Consider the following 16,667-nt stretch of genomic DNA (forward strand, 5'->3'; position numbering starts at 1 on the left):
AATTGAAAACTGACTGTGAAATTGACCCCTCAACCACAGGGCTGGTAATGGAGCCAGTTTCCTTGCCAAAACTTAAAAAAACAAACCTACAATTCGCTATCAAACGCAGTGCAGGTTTCAAATCCAAGCACCATTCAAAAAATAATTAATTTTGCTTTACAAATAACAAAACCTACCATGAAACAAATACACAACATATTTCTAATAAATCATGCTTCACAAACAAATACAGCAGCCCTACAAGTACAAAATAGATTAGCCTGCAAAGTTTGAGTAAATATCTCATCACCTGTGGCACAATGCTTCCACCAAGATTCTGTGCTCAGGATTTTCTCACAAATGGCCTCCACAACAATCGGCTGTGCCATGAATCAATGTAAACATGCTGGGTTGAGCCATATCCAGACTTTGTTAATAAATGATATAAAATGCTCAATCATTTCTCTCTTTTTCCTCACTCAGATATGACATCCGTATCTACCCGACATTCCTTCACCTCCACGGTAAGACCTTCGATTACAAGATTCCCTACACCACCGTGCTACGTCTGTTCCTGCTGCCACACAAGGACCAGAGGCAGATGTTTTTTGTTGTAAGTTGTTCCTTGATTGTCAGACTATTTTTTTTTAAACTTTATACCCCAATTGAGCTTTTATTTTCCCCTTGTTATTTTGCTCGTTCCTTCTCACACTTTTGTTTTGTTGTTTCAAAAGATCAGCCTGGATCCTCCGATCAAGCAGGGTCAAACACGTTATCACTTCCTCATATTGCTCTTCTCCAAGGAGGAGGACATCAGCCTCACTCTCAACATGAGCGAGTGAGTATCTTACACTATGGTTTGTATGGGCTGAGGGCATGAGCCTGCTAAATCAGTAGTGCAAGGCCTGTCACCAGTAACACAGTACACGCTTCTTATCCACAAGGGGGAAGCAGATATCTGGGGGAGTCATTTGTATGTGTTTACAGTGGCTTCAGCAACTTCTTCTGCTCCTTGTTTCTTGTAGAGTTTTATTGAAGATATTAAACCCATTTTTTCCTCTGTGTGTATAACAGGGAGGATGTGGAGCGCCGCTTTGAGGGCAAGCTCAGTAAAAACATGTCAGGCTCTCTGTATGAGATGGTCAGCAGGGTGATGAAGGCGCTGGTTAACCGAAAGATCACTGTACCTGGAAACTTCCAGGGGTAAGCCCCTAATAAACACATTCGGGACACGTTTTTTTTTTCTTATTTAAGTAAATCCTGTTAAACGTGCCTCATTCCTCTACAGTCACTCTGGAGCTCAGTGCATCACCTGCTCCTACAAGGCCTCCTCAGGCCTCCTCTACCCTCTGGAGAGGGGCTTCATTTATGTCCACAAGCCCCCCGTACACCTGCGCTTCGAGGAGATCTCCTGTGTGAACTTCGCCCGAGGCACCACTACAACCCGGTCGTTTGACTTTGAGATCGAGACAAAGCAGGGAAATCAGTACACCTTCAGCAGCATTGAGAGGTGAGGACACAGAAAATTCACCACTGCAACATGATTATTATTACTACTACTCCCATAAAAATTATTCTGACATTGTCCAGTTTTCTGACCCTCTGTCAATATGGGCGTTTTTTTTTTAATTCCTTTTTTTTTCCCATCATTATCTTCCTGACGATATCACTAAAACAGGTTGTGACTATGTAAGAAAACACATTTAAGCAATAAGTAAAATACAATAAGACAATACAATAATATGATAGATTTAAATGAGCACATTTTACATATTTATTAACACATTTTTGGAACATTTTTGTGCCCTGTGAATTACTTCAGCAGATGAAGAAGTAGTCACTTTGGTTTGTGGATGCCTGTGCTCCACCGCACTTGCTGCTTTGCTGATTTTGCGTCTCCATGTTATTACAGTAATGAAACATTACAGCAGTACGCACTACTCATCCTCTGCATTAGTGTTGCCAGACTTTCCCTTTCATTTCTTATTTAACTGGAGCCAGAACAGTATTGGATTTTATTGACAGTCTTTGATTACGGTAGTATGGGAACAAAAAAAATCCAATATTGATTTTCAAGGTTCAGTATGATCCGGATCAAACAACCTGACCTGACCTGAGGATCTACAACCAACACCAACAATATCTTACTTGTTCAGCAGACTGATCAGACTTCATTCCAGTCCAGAGTCTTCAGGGTTCATTTAAAAAGTCTGCATGAGACCAGAAATATCATGTTCTGATATATTTAAAAAACACTAAGTCATGTTCATTGTTACTGAGATAGATGTGAGAACATACAACATTTTAGGATTTTAGGTCATATTAACGCTCTAACCTTGTCCACCCTCTTTTTCCTCCCTTCCTTTAGAGAAGAATATGGCAAACTGTTTGACTTTGTAAATGCCAAGAAGCTCAACATCAAGAACAGAGGGTTCAAAGAGGTAACGTATTAATCATTCTAACATCTCACCCCACTGTGAAAACAAACATATTACGTGTCTTTTGTCAGACCTCATCCCAGATATTGATGCTTGTTGCCCTTCTCCTGTATGTCTGTCCTTGTACCCCTGTAGAAGAAGGTGGGTATGGTCACGGGCGTCACGTGTGAATTAGACTCTTAATTTTATCGGTGTGGAGTGATCTCTGCTTGCATGGCGTGCTCCTGTGTGTGTGTGTGTGTGTGTGTGTGTGTGTGTGTGTTACAGAGGATTGTGTCTTTATAATCTTGATTTTGTTTGGACATTGCCAACACGATTGAACTTGATAAATCCTCATCGATTTATGACTAATCAAGGGACATTTTGGGGGGAGGGGGAGGTGAAGGTGAAGGAGTGTGACTGATAATTGTTTGCATCGTGCTGACTAATGTGTGGCCCGGGGGCTTTTGGTGTGCTTTAACACTCGACACAGCTGTCATCATGACCGCTGCCTCACACAGACGGAGCTGATTGCATTAATGCTGTATGTTGAAATGTATGAGGTCCCGGTCTGTCTGACAACACAGTCCAATCACCAACTCAGGTTTGCTGGTATAACATGGCCATCTGTTGCCATGGTGACAGGGTCAGCAGTGTGGGTCAGTGAAAATGAATGGGCCTGTTATCCATTTCCTGTTGGTTTTTTTTGTTCATTTAAGAGCCTCCTTGACTTGTCGCCTGTTTGTCTGCTAGCAGGCATTGTCATAGATACGTGGTGATGAGAGACCACGTTGGAGGGCAAGAAGATAGCTTGGTTTTTATAGACAGCTACAGTTTACAGTTTTTGTGTAATGTTAAACTAAACTGCAAAAAGCTGAAGATGAAGAAACTTAAGTTATATGAAATTTGGCTTTTTCCTTTTTTTTCCTGCTCACATTTTATTGACTAAATGACTAGAATGAAAGTATTGATAATTTGCAGACCTCTGCACAACTGTTAGGTCATGAAAGGCTATGCTGTATTGGCAGTCTTGTTGGTTTGGGCTTTCTTTTTACCGTACAGTTTACTTTCAGGGCATGAAAGGTAACATTGACGAGTACAGCGACTCAGACGAAGACCAGCACGATGCCTACCTGGAGAGGATGAAGGCTGAGGGCAAGATCAGAGAGGAAGGCAACGACAGCGACGAATCAGATGCTGAAAGTGGTGTGTAACAGTCTTAGTATGATAGAAGTAGGAAATACATGTTGACTTCAGGAGGTCAGTGGGTTTGATCAGAGGCTGTTTTGTCCTGTTTCCCCCTTCAGATGAGTCGTTTAATCCCGGAGAAGAAGATGACGACATTGCAGAAGAGTGAGTGACTTTTTGTTAATTTTTCTTTTTGTCGCCCGATTTTGTTTCAGCCAGCTGAAGTAACTCCTGGTTTCTCCATGTCTGTCAATCAGGTACGACAGTAATGCCTCTGCAAGCGATAGTAGTGAAGATGGGGACGATAGTGAGGATGACAGCGCAAAGAAGAAGAAGGCAAAGAAACCCAAACCGGTTAAGGAGAAAAAAGAAAGGAAACCACGGAAAGAGGTAAGTCAACAGAAAGAAGACATAGGAGAAATATCAGGCTGTAAGGAAGATTCAGTCAGAAACGTTTTCTTCCTGAAAGGATGCCCCTGGTATTGAAAGTAGCTGTACACTGTATATAAACTTGTATTACTGCACATATTTTGATTTCCCATTGATTTCCTTCCTTTTCTTCCATTATAGAAGAAGAAGAAGCAGAAGGACACTGGCGGCCCCAAGAGGCCCATGAGTGCCTACATGCTGTGGCTCAACTCAAGCCGCGAGCGCATCAAGTCTGAGAACCCGGGAATCTCCATCACAGAGATATCCAAGAAGGCCGGAGAGATGTGGAGACAACTGGGCAAAGACGAGAAGGAGGTGAGGAGATGGAACTAGGAGAATAAGAAAGAATACCTTTTACTCCTCTGCCCTAACAACGCGGGGAGGAATTATGTGCTCAAAGTTTATGGCTGTGACCATAGAACAATATATGTAAAAGCTGTATGTTTGGTCAGTTCAATTTGGTTTTTTTAATTGTATTCTTTGCATTCATTGTTACTCAACGTGACACAAAGATTGTGTCTGATTAACCTCAAACACTTTTTTAATGTAATTTGAAATTGAAAATTAACCGAATTAAATCACTTAATTTGAAGTCTTATTCGTATCACCACTGTTTTCTCCATGGATCATTTTTTCTGTATTCGCTGAATAGTCATTCTTGTCGTTATTAGTGTATTTGCTATCAGAGTCTTGTGTGAGTTTGGGGATTTTCTTTGGAGTACACAATTATACAAGTATCTTGTAATAGGTTGTATTTTAAACCAGGGGAAAAGAAATGAAGTGGTGTTTGTTTCATTCTTCTGCTTGACACTTGACTGCCTCTCTGTTATCTTTAGGAGTGGGACGCGAAGGCTGGAGAGGCCAAGAGGGATTATGATAAAGCAAAGAAGGAGTACAAAGAGAGCGGTGGAGGATCAGCCTCCGTTTCCAAGAAGTGAGGGCTCGCAGCACAAAAAAACAGATTTTCTTTTCTTGTTGCAAACTGTCTCAATTATATCTAACTTTATTTTTCTCCCAACTCTTCACCCGTTAGGGAGAGTAAAAAATCTGGTGGTAAAAAGGATGAGAAGAAGAGGAAGTCTGCAGGGGGAGACAAGGACAAGGATCGGGGCGGCAACGACAGCTTCAAGAGTCGAGAGTTCATCGAGACGAGCGAGAGTTCATCTGACTCGGACCACAAGAGCAAGTCCAAGAGGAAGAAGGTAAAGGCAGTAATGTTAATATGATTATCTGAGGCAAAATCCATTAACATTTCCATCCTGTCTGTGTCTGTGACAGCACTCGCTGCAGTGAGTCAGTTTTCTGGACATCGTTTGTAATAGTACATGCATTAGAGCATTGTTCTCCCCCACTTCTAAGGTTGGGGACATAAAGCACTTACTCATTAGCTGTTACAAAATGGCCTATTATTGTTTCTGATGGGCAGGTTTCCATTAGATTCTACTACTGGAAAGTATGACCAACAAAGTAAACTCCCACTGTGTGACTGAGGTGGTTGTTTGCGTGCGGCATTGACATTAGTGCACTAAAACAATGAGTAGCAGTATTAAACTGTAGTTGAGCACACCAATGAAATGATTTACTCTAGCTGAAAAATCATTGTATCATTTCAAAATAAAATCACCGGCAGCTCACTAAAAAGCTTTTCTGTATAGTTTTTATCCAAAGTGTTGTATGTTTGAGGGAATCTAGTTGTCGAAAGTGACTTAATGGTGTGAGGAGGAAGAAAGAAGACGGTTGAAACAATGTAAGATTTGGCGAAGCTGACAGCCTGCAGGTCTGATCGAGGGACAGCTGCCGGGGAAGACCTAGACTCAAAATAGAAAGTGCTATAAAAATGGTGCCTGCAGGTTCTTTTTAAAAAGGTATTTGAGGAAGTGAGAATGACACTCAAAAATCAATGAATCAATCAATCACTGCCTAGGTTGACCACACATGTAAATTATGTGTTGTACACGCTGTACTTACCTGCAGTGTTGGAATACGAACAAGGTGATTTGTCTTTAATTTGATGAAGAAAATAGATTTTGAAAAGGTTTTAAAAGCATTAAGATTAAGTGTCACCATGGCTACATATCTCCACTATATCATGTAGCTAAATTCATTGATCTGATGCAGCTATAATCAGACCTGCACATTGTACTGATCTGTTCTTTAAAATGTTTCATCACCAGGAATCAGACGACGACGAGGAGGAAGAGGCTATGACCACACCTGCCAGCTCAGAGGAAGAGTCTGACTAAACACACACATTTACCCGGCGTACACACAAAACCAAGGACCAAGCAATTATTATCTCTATGTTGAGATCTCACAAATGGGCTGACAGAGTACAAACACGTCTTGTGAGGGACTCTGAAAGCTCCTGTACTATTTGATACGACAGCTCAGTGAAATGGTGGTATACTGGTGTACCACTCTTCCCAGAAATCTTGATGGGGGATTTTTGTTTCATCTCACCCGTGGGGGATGGTTGATGTAGTTTTATAGCAATGAGGAGAGTAGGAGTTCTTAGTTGATACAGATTCTGTTCCTCCCAAGTAAAGCATTTACAAACAGGAGTTGTTGTTTTTTTTCGTGTTTTGACATGTCATGTTTTCAGGCTTAAATAAATAAATGCATCATTTTGTATAAATCTTCACTTTGCTGTTTTTTGTGTACTGCTGTCATACCAATTCCCCAAATTTAAGACACTGTTAAACATCATAAAATCAGAATAATTTGCAAGTGACTGTCCTCCATATTCTTCCATTCTCTCTTCACACATTAATACATTGTACTGTTATTTTCCACCACATGAAAAAGGGTTCACCTACTGTATCCACTGCAGTGGTGATGATGATGCTGCAGCTCAGGGAGATTTCCTTCTACATTACCTTACAGAATAAGCCCAAAAAATGTCACTGTTGTTGTCATACTTTGGGAATTCCCATTGGATTCCTGTCCACACTCATGCTGCACATCAGATCCATTAAACAGGCAGGTGGTTGGGGAGCGTTAGAGGGAGGTTAGATGGAGACCCTGGTGAATGTTTAAGAGGTTTCAAACGGGGCTGAAGTATGCAGCGGTTTGTAAAAGGCCTGCTTTACTGGGGTCGAACAGGGTGGTTTTTAAGAGCCAAACGCCACCGGATGTGTGGTTCACCTCTACTTTGACTGTGTTGGTTTGATGATAAGATACTCTTTACTGTCAGTTGCAGATTATATCTTTTACATTAATTCCCATCACATGGAGCCATATGAATTGATTTTTGCATAAAGATCTCCCTGTGACCTCAGTTTCCCTGTGTATAGTAGGACTGCATCTTCTTTTCCAAGTCTTGTTCTGAGGCACTGTGGGAAAACAAGAGTCTACAGACCATGTTAGCGGCTCACTGACAGTGTTTTGAGCTAAATGCTAACGTGCTCTCAATGGCAATGCTAATAAGAACTCAGATCTTGTACTGAGGAAGAAGTAGCAGAGCCCTGGTGTAGAAATACTCTGTTACATTTTCACTTAAAGGGTAAAGCTACCAATTTTACACATTAACGTGTGTACAAGAAATGAGTACTACTGCGTAGTTTAAAAAAGTAGTGATGCTTTTTCGTTGCTCCACAAGAAGCTCCGTGTAACTTGATAAATTGCAAGTGAGCTGACTCAAGCTGGCCAAGCTGCGTTGTGGGTAACAAGCTGTGTCCTTTATCGATCTGTTCAATGTGTTGGGCCTTGCATTACACAAGGCTCAAGTGAGTAATATTTATGCAACAATAAAAGGGAGGTTTAGGTTAAATTTGGCTATCAATAATAATGGTAATTTTGGATAATTTTTTATTGTGATGAATAATGTGATCCAATATGCATTAGATCACCTTGGGGCACCACACTTGAAGAAGGGAAAAGATAGTAATTTTACCAAATCACGCTGATAAAAATGTACTCAACTGTTTACAACTCTGATTAATAATTAATAACTACAACCAAATTTTACTCTGAGGTGTGAAGAAAGGGGAATTCTGGGACACTGAGTTCAGTTCAGAGTCCATTTTGAAATCCACAATGAATGACTTTATATGTTGGTCCCAACAATTGCAATCACTATCCATGGCAAATGGAAATTTTTAAATTTTATGCAGACCTGTAAGCCTCATAATCTCTCCATTTGCACTGTTAAATCTCACTTTTAATACCTGAACTTTTTGTATTGGCTGATGCTAATTACCAGTTATCAGCTGCACTACGTGGCCTATATGGATGTTATGGATGTTCTGTAATCTACACAGCTGTGTTACCGTTAATGGATATTGGCTGCTTTATGTTGCGTACAGGTGTAAAGGACGCCTCTGAGACGGTCCAGTTTCTAACTACGTTCAATTCTGATTCAATTATGTGCTGTTGACTTGGTGTACTCACCGATACCAGTTCCAGCATTTTAGGCCTTGTCTGATACTGCTGTCATTATTGGAACATCCCTCCCATCATTCTCATCCCTGGAGCCTAAACAAAGTCCAATCAATGTTTAGTAAATACAAATGTTACCGTACCAGATCTGACAGAGCGAGACTGTGCAGGCTCTCCCTCATGTAGTATGTGTGCATGTATGCGGTTGCATCATGTCATATCCTTAATGTCGCGGTTGAAGATATATTGAGCGTGGATGTGTTTACATAGAACCCTTCCTCTTGTTTAATGATCACTTTCAGGGTGGTTTCACCTTTCGCAAAGAAATCCACGCGACGATCTTCCACTCCCTCTTCGAGTCCATCCAATTCGCCAATCTGACAAACAGCGTCTCGTATTTGTTCGTGTCTAGGTTTTCACAGTCTCATTGTCCATTACAGGAATCCTGTGATAACCGTTACAGTCACATGCAGCCTGAGAGCTTGTTTGTACGTCCAGAACGTGCATGTGTGTTTATGTGTTTCTTGTCTTGTATTAGGTTACCGTTAATTGACCACAAACATAATGGACCCACTTAAGAAATGACATAGTCTCTTGGCACATGCATCTACACACACGCACACGCACACTGTCATTGCTTCATTACATTATCTCGCTGATGTGAGAGGCCATAATGCTGTCGATGCCTGTGAGTGTATTGAGAAGTAGTCGTATCATATGTCACAGATATTGCAGTTGTCAATAATGCCACAGTTTGTAATTTGTTACAGTGCAGTTCATACCTCAGAGCCTCTTCAGGGGCCTCAAAGTATTGAATCAGATGTATTTTCGCTATACTGTTAATGTACAGAAGTGATGTTAATGTTGTTTAATGGAGACATTTACAATGCTTACATTTGTCGTTGCACTTAAAGTTCTGACAGCTTCTTTCAAGAAAACTTGAAGGGACCTCAGATGAACTTCTATCTGAATCAAATCTGTCGATGTTTCTGTCGAAACACTAAAAACCCATCTTGCATTGGGATCATACCAGCCATGACATCAGTAAGTACATGTTCCAACCACTGAGTACTACGCAGGTCATTTTGATCTCAGCAATGTACCTGTAAGGTTTTGTGACTGTATCTTGCACAGTTGTACATTTACCTTCACATTTAGCAGACGCTTTTGTCCGGAGCGATTCACTATAAGTACATTTGTCACAAGAGAGAAACCATGACATATCACCGCCGATGGAGTAAAACAAAATATAGAAACAATTGTCAAGCCCCCATCTGTGTATCGTAACTGCTATTTGTCAAAGACTATGAAAGTGTTATGATTGAAGTCATAAGCTGGTCGGTGGGCATCATCAACCGGATCGTACAGCTGCTCATCATCACGTATTTCGTCGGGTCAGTGGCTCATGTTTAAACGTTTGCATATCCTGTGGGTGATTGTAATTTCTGATTATCTGTTGTCTTCTCCTGTTAAAATCATTGATTTTCCCCAAATGTTCTTCAATCACCTGTAATGACATCCTCTACTGAGATTTCTGCAGCCAGACTAATACAACGGAAGTGGCTGGAATTTAATTCATGGGGCTTAATGCTTTGAAAATCGCATCTTAAAAAAACTCAACAGCGACAGCAATGGATGCCATTGCTGTTTCTCTGGGTCATCCACAGATCACTCTGTGAACAGTTTCCCCTGAAACGAGTTCAGTTGAGTTTGGTTGATGCGCAGCTGTCCAAGTGGAGATGTCTGCCAAACATTCTGAGATGTGCGTCGCAACGTGGGTATTGGAGGGTTGTTGAATTCCTTCATGGAATTGCTCACAATGTCACTGGATTATTTTGACTAACTGGTTCATGATTTCCGAAAAAAGAGACTTTGCTGTAGAGTTTTACAGATGTGTTTTCTTTTGGCGCTTTGAGCCTCACAAGCTGAGTGGCAACTAGTTCCATTTTAATCAAGAGTGTCTCCAAAACTCTGCCACTCCCACCAAAACACTGCAAAAAGAATAATTTCACTGTATGAAAGAATATGTTAAAAACCAAGCAGGTCCTTAGAAATGTTTATAACTGATGAGGTAAGAGGTTATAAGAAACATCATGAAGTCATGAAACAGCTTGATCTTTGATGAAAACCTCACAAAGTACCCACAGTTGCAACAATAAGATGCCTTTATTTTTTAAGTAACAATTGTTGGGAAGTGTGTAACATCTGACCAGAGTGAGTCAAAGAAAACTAACTTTAATTCTGTCACATTTATATTAAAGTCTGTCAAAGGGCCTCATTGTGAAATGAACCAAAACAGACCAACCAGAACCTAAACTAAGCATCCAAGACGTGTTAGAGATGTCAAAAAATGTATCTGGAGCAAATCAAAACGGATGCATGTTGGATATTGATTGGTGTCCCTAAAATAATTGTGTGTGTTTTCAACGGCACACAGCTGGAATCAGCTAGAGATGGTGAGAGAAATGAGCCGTGGGAGGCTGGGAATTGTGGTTAAGCAGGCAGGAGAAAGAGGGAGGGACAGAGGGACACTTTCACATCCTCCTCTGGTTCATTAGAGTAAAGTGAGGGGAGGTCCAGTCTGCATTATAAACCAATGAAACCCAGACAGTGAGCTGGAGGAGGGAGACAGTGAGGTTTCACCATCAAACATCTAATGAAGCAGGTGGATGCAGGCCACTCAGAGGAGCGAAGACCAGTGTGAAGATTGAGACCACATTTCTGTCATCAGAGTCAGGACTGAGTCGGTTTACCTCCACACGGCCCCTGACGGCACCTGTTGAGGCTGGACAGGAGTTTTTCTTTCAGATCCAGCAGGACTCCGATCGTTCTGTGACTCGCACTGACGAGCAGCCATGGGCTCCTGGGCGTGGGGCTGCATCACCGACTTCTTCACCTACGAGACGACCAAGTCTGTGGTGGTCAAGAGCTGGTCGGTGGGCATCATCAACCGGATCGTACAGCTGCTCATCATCACGTATTTTGTTGGGTCAGTGGCTCATGTTTAAACGTTTGCATATCCTGTGGGTGATTGTAATTTCTGATTATCTGTTGTCTTCTCCTGTTAAAATCATTGATTTTCCCCAAATGTCTTCATTCACCTGTAATGACATCCTCTACTGAGATTTCTGCAGCCAGACTAATACAACGGAAGTGGCTGGAATTTAATTTGTGGGGCTTAATGCTTTGAAAAATCGCATCTTAAAAAAACTCAACAGAAACAGCAATGGATGCCATTGCTGTTTCTCTGGGTCATCCACAGATCACTCTGTGAACAGTTTCCCCTGAAACGACTTTACAGATGAAACTGTTTTGTGAAACTGTCTACGACTTCCAAATGGCCAGACACCGCAAGTAGTTATTGTTAGAATATGTCTCTATGTATCTCTTCCGTTTTAGATTTAAAAAAAGAGGCAAAGTGAAAGTAGCAGCTGCACCTCACCGGCTCAGTGTCACCTTTGTTAAATAGTCCAAAAATAGATCCTTGATTGAAATAAAAGTTTAAATCCAACAATTCAAAAATACTGTGAAATGCATTCAGAATTGTCTTTAAGTAAAAGACAGGAAGTATGATCAGCTAGATGTAGTCAAAGTACTCAGACAAATGAATCTTGTCAGTGTTAAATTATTATATATTACATTTTATGAGGATTTTCTCAGGTGGTTAAAAAAAAGTCTCTCCAGCATCTGGAAATACATTAATGACAGCAAAACGTGTTGTTGAACAAAACCTCTGAGTGAATGTGAAATTATTTGTCCTCTTTTATATGAAAGTAACTTTTAAAGGTACACTTCAGATACATATTTATCCATATTTATTAATTGTTTTTGCGTAAGTTTTGGTGATAGTGGTGATCAAACAGATTCCTGCCAGCAGTTTCATGTAGGTATTAATTTCTTCCCATATCTCTACTGTTAAGGAATCGTGCACTAATCATGGACGGCTAGCTAACTAACGGAGCTAATGTTACAGCTCAGCCGAGGACGTTGCTGTTAATGTTTACATTACAAACCTCTCAGCGATGAGTAGACGGTGCTTTGAGCACCACAAGCTGAGTGCCATCAATTATATTCAAGAAAAGGCAGAAATCTGTACGGCTGATAACTCAACAGCAGCTCACACTTTACACGTGCAATGTAAAATATGTATTTTTGATTTTGGGATGAACTGTCCCTGCCAATTTGATTTTAAAGGACTTGTGCGAGCAGTTTCAGGCTCCATGTAAATTGTGTCCATAGAGAAGAGTCTCCCCCACTTGAACTCTGGAACTTGTGTTAAATCTTTTCTGTCGTGTGCTTTTCTCCGTCAGCTGGGTCTTCATCCATGAGAAAGCTTATCAGGAGATCGACACCGGCATCGAGTCCTCGGTGATGACCAAAGTAAAAGGCTTCGGTTACCATCACAACAAGGTGATGGACGTGGCTGACTACGTCTTCCCCCAGCAGGTGCGTGACCTTCATAACGCACGGTTAATAAAGTGTGACCTTTGACCTTCATCTGAGGTGACCTGAACTGTTCAGGGGGAAGTGAAAGATTTGGGTAATCCAGAAACTGTCGCCGTGTGTTTCTTCTATCACTATTCCGGTGACACGCCGTGTGAGGCACATTTTGAACATTGTGCAGCATCACATCAACATCCAGTACAGCCCGTAATGTCCTGCTGTGTTTCAGGGTGCTGGCGTGTTCTGCATCATGACCAAACTCATCATCACCGAAAATCAGTTCCAGGGCAGATGTGCAGAGGTGAGGAGACACGCTGAGGCCGCTGCTTAACATCAGCTTTATTGGATCTTAATGTTCTTGCTTTGAGTTGTTTTGCTCTGAGTTCTTGGTCTGCTCTCACAACCTCAGGCAGCGTTCCCCTGATAGTTTCTATATCTGCCGTCATGGCCAAGTGTAACTGGGATTTTGCAGTCAAGAGCCACCTGCAAGCCTTCGATCATCCTTTAGACTCAGGGCCATCTCTGAAAAGTTTCTTACAAAACATTTTGTTAACGTTTTTCCTCATTTTTAACGATATTTACCGTATTGTATTTCGTTAGCGTGGCCTGATATTACTTGTGCGGTGAAACCTATTCGAGGCAGGTGAGGAAAGATCATGAACATTAATCCTGACGAGGAAAAGGTGTTCTGCGTCAAGCTTTCAGGGCGATCAGCTTGGAAAACACAGAAATAGCGTCAATAATTTTCAACCAGCTTTGTATCGCTACAGCCCAGTAGCCAGCTGTGAAATACTTACTGTACACTCTCACGTCTGAATTTATATGCGTGTATGTGTGTTTCAGAGTGGTGGGACGTTCAGCTGTCTCACGGATGAAGACTGCCACAAGCATTACGGCTCCGTCCTTGCCAACGGTGAGTCTACTGGAACTCCTTCATCATCTTCATTGCTCGGGCGCTCGGGCCGCGCGACCTTCAATTTTGCATCGCTTGTTTTTGGTTATCTTTAAAGTCAGACTGAGTTTGGAACATTTCGGCTGCTCACTCTCCTTCACTCTCTGTCTCACACACCAGGCGTAATCACAGGCGTTTGCCTCGAGGTCTTTAATGAAACCAGGGGTCAGTGTGAGATTGAAGGATGGTGTCCAGCTGAGAACGACTCTGTCAAGGTGTAAGGTTTACACACACACACACACAAACGAAAGGTACGCCAAATAATCAAACAATGGAAGCCTCAATTGTCACCCTCGTCCCCTTCTTCCCTGTCAACATCCTCCCCTAGCAAACCGATGCTGGATGTGAACAACTTCACCATCTTCATCAAAAACAGCATCCGCTTCCCGCTCTTCGATGTCACCAGGTAGGTCACACACAGGCAGACATACACGCGCATCGTCTAATTTCAGCAGTTGAGAACGTAATCCCCTGTTTTGTTTTTATCGTAAAACATTGTATCCCAGAGGGAACTTTCCCTCCTCGATGACTTCGGAGGAGATCAAAAACTGCACCTACCACCCGGAGAACAACCCCTTCTGCCCCATCTTTCGCGTGGGGGATGTGCTGAGCTACACCGGGCAGAGCGTGGAGAGCCTGGCAGACAAGGTGATCCGTCCTCTGTCCTCGCCGTCCTCTTCTTCTTTCTTCTTAAAATGTCCTTCACTCTTCATCCTCAAGGTTTAAATGTTGCAGCCGCCCAAGAAATTACACACAACGCCACAGTTTTGTTGACATGCGAGGGGGGAAAGGAGGAGGGTTGATAATCACGAAAGATTATGGGAATCTTTATTGGCTAGTTTGAACCAGTAATGTTTATTTAACCTTCCCTTCATGCTAACCAGCTAGCCTTTTTCATAAAACCATTCCACCACTAGCTGCACGGCTAACTGATGTAGCTACAGTTACGGTGAGCAGCAGTTAGCGGCCCCTCTATTTGTTTGGAGAATGAATTTGAGAGGTGGCCAATTCTTAGGCATCGCCTATGTGAACCTGTTGTACCTAAGCGACAGAGCAAAATACACAGGGCGTTGTTAGCTTTGAGTTGTTCATTTTCTTGCTTCAACATGTTTTTACTGGACAAAGTGGAGTTCAATAGTGCACAAAATATAAAGCGGAGTAAACGGAGACAGTGAAGAGAAAACAAAGACAGGCTTTTGAGGCCGACGAGCTGCTGACTTTTGCCCCAAAAACTTCAATTTTTTTTCTCTTTGTCACTTTCTGGTGTGACCTAATCACGGTTATTACATGAAAGAGGCTGAGGAGATAAAACGACGGCTGAGTTTACCATTTTTTCTTCACCCCTCTCTCTCTCAGGGCGGGGAAATAGGAATAAACATCCAGTGGAAGTGTAACCTGGACCTGAGCATCGAGAAATGCGTACCGCAGTACTCATTCACGCGACTCGACGCACCGTTTGCCAAGAACGCCGTCTCCAAAGGCTACAACTTCAGGTAATGCACGTCGGATTCATCCTTCTTAATGTGTCCTCATCCTTTGTGTTGCTTTATCAAAACCTTTTTTTTTTTCTCTTTGAATGCAGATTCGCCAAATATTACAAGACAGAGAATGGGACTGAATTTCGGACACTTCACAAAGCATACGCAATCCGTTTTGACGTTATGGTCACTGGACATGTGAGTTGTGTAGAAACCATGTACGCCTCCATGTGTGTGTTTGTGTACATTTAAAACACAACCTCTCACTCGACATTTATTGCAACACTGTTCAAGGAACATTTATCTCAGTATGTCCAATATAAATGTTTTATAATAACAAATCATGCACAGTGTTATTTCATTTCATTTTAATTGCACAGATTAAATACAGTCAGGTCATTGAAAGATAATAGATGTGTCAGGGGAGGTTCAAGAAGCCATCGGGCTCATACAAGAGAAAAAAAACAACAAACATTTCTCTCAAATTGCACAAAATGTTAAAACTGTTCATGCCACGAATGTGAATGCTCAGTTTACTGAAATAATTTCCATGCACTCCTCAACAAACAAGTTGTGCAGAGTACTATTTTAAAATGTGAAATCCAATTTTTATCATGGAGAGAGCATTAATGTCACCACCTCTGCCCGTCTCGCTCCTCCAGGCAGGGAAGTTTAACACGGTCCCAACACTGATCAACTTGGTGGCCGCCTTCACCTCCATCGGACTGGTAGGAATTTCTGCTCCGGCTTCAGATGATTTTCAAAAAATGTGTTTGTTTTCTTTTGTCTTTCTTGTCGCTGTCAGCTTTTGTCACACTTTCTCCCGTCTGTGTCTGCAGGGTGCGGTTCTCTGCGACGTTATCTTACTGAACTTCTTGAAAGGGGCAGAGCAGTACAAAGCCAAGAAGTTTGAGGAGGTGATGAGTTTTTTTTTTTTTTTTATGATAATACTGTTGCATGCATTTACAGACACTAACAGCAGCCTGATCTTGACCAAGAGTCTAAATGAACAGATTTTCATTGTTTCGTCCATCCAGGTGTCGGAGGCTCAGATAGAGGCAACTATGGCTCAGAGCCCGGGCAGCCAGCTGTCACTGAAACGAGGTATGAAGAGCTCGTATGACTCCGGAGCCTTGTCCCTCGATACCACTGACCAAACCGTCTGACTGAACACCATCTGAAGAAGTGGACACCCTGCCGTCTCTCTCTTTCCTTTTACTGCCCTGCAAGAGATTGATTTCTCCTCTTCTGGTTTTCAAGATCCTGTCTATGAAATTAGGGAGAAGGAGGACTTTGCAACTAGAAGTGGGTGTCAGAGGAAAGGAAATAACAACGACTGGCACACTGGAGCCTCCTGCATATCCCCCCCTAACAAACAAACAAAAAGATTTAACTCTTCACCAT

At 41.9% G+C, this 16,667-nt stretch overlaps 2 protein-coding genes across 5 annotated transcripts in view; both read left to right on the forward strand.

Annotated features, from left to right (window-relative positions):
- Positions 1 to 6,654, forward strand: part of ssrp1a (structure specific recognition protein 1a) — a 12,922-nt gene extending 6,268 nt beyond the window's left edge. For 3 of the 4 annotated variants that reach the window (XM_037077360.1, XM_037077362.1, XM_037077361.1), the window contains exons 7-19: positions 463 to 592; positions 714 to 817; positions 1,054 to 1,182; positions 1,268 to 1,489; positions 2,348 to 2,420; positions 2,553 to 2,558; positions 3,470 to 3,602; positions 3,704 to 3,749; positions 3,842 to 3,974; positions 4,155 to 4,328; positions 4,850 to 4,947; positions 5,047 to 5,215; positions 6,188 to 6,654. In XM_037077360.1, coding sequence (XP_036933255.1) covers positions 463 to 592; positions 714 to 817; positions 1,054 to 1,182; positions 1,268 to 1,489; positions 2,348 to 2,420; positions 2,553 to 2,558; positions 3,470 to 3,602; positions 3,704 to 3,749; positions 3,842 to 3,974; positions 4,155 to 4,328; positions 4,850 to 4,947; positions 5,047 to 5,215; positions 6,188 to 6,256 — 1,486 coding nt within the window. In that variant the 3' untranslated portion in view covers positions 6,257 to 6,654. The remainder of the gene's footprint in view (positions 1 to 462; positions 593 to 713; positions 818 to 1,053; positions 1,183 to 1,267; positions 1,490 to 2,347; positions 2,421 to 2,552; positions 2,559 to 3,469; positions 3,603 to 3,703; positions 3,750 to 3,841; positions 3,975 to 4,154; positions 4,329 to 4,849; positions 4,948 to 5,046; positions 5,216 to 6,187) is intronic. The other variant, XM_037077363.1, reaches the window with a different exon arrangement.
- A 4,316-nt stretch (positions 6,655 to 10,970) lies between these two features.
- p2rx3a (purinergic receptor P2X, ligand-gated ion channel, 3a) lies at positions 10,971 to 16,575 on the forward strand. The gene is made up of 12 exons (XM_037076655.1): positions 10,971 to 11,379; positions 12,701 to 12,836; positions 13,063 to 13,134; positions 13,677 to 13,746; positions 13,906 to 14,002; positions 14,114 to 14,191; positions 14,292 to 14,433; positions 15,142 to 15,278; positions 15,368 to 15,461; positions 15,926 to 15,991; positions 16,103 to 16,180; positions 16,301 to 16,575. The coding sequence occupies exons 1-12, from the start codon at positions 11,246 to 11,248 to the stop codon at positions 16,427 to 16,429; spliced, it is 1,233 nt and encodes a 410-aa protein (XP_036932550.1). The 5' UTR covers positions 10,971 to 11,245; the 3' UTR covers positions 16,430 to 16,575.
- The last annotated feature ends 92 nt before the right edge of the window (positions 16,576 to 16,667 follow it).

Source organism: Acanthopagrus latus, chromosome 18 (genome assembly GCF_904848185.1).
Source record: "Acanthopagrus latus isolate v.2019 chromosome 18, fAcaLat1.1, whole genome shotgun sequence".
NCBI lineage: Eukaryota > Metazoa > Chordata > Actinopteri > Spariformes > Sparidae > Acanthopagrus > Acanthopagrus latus.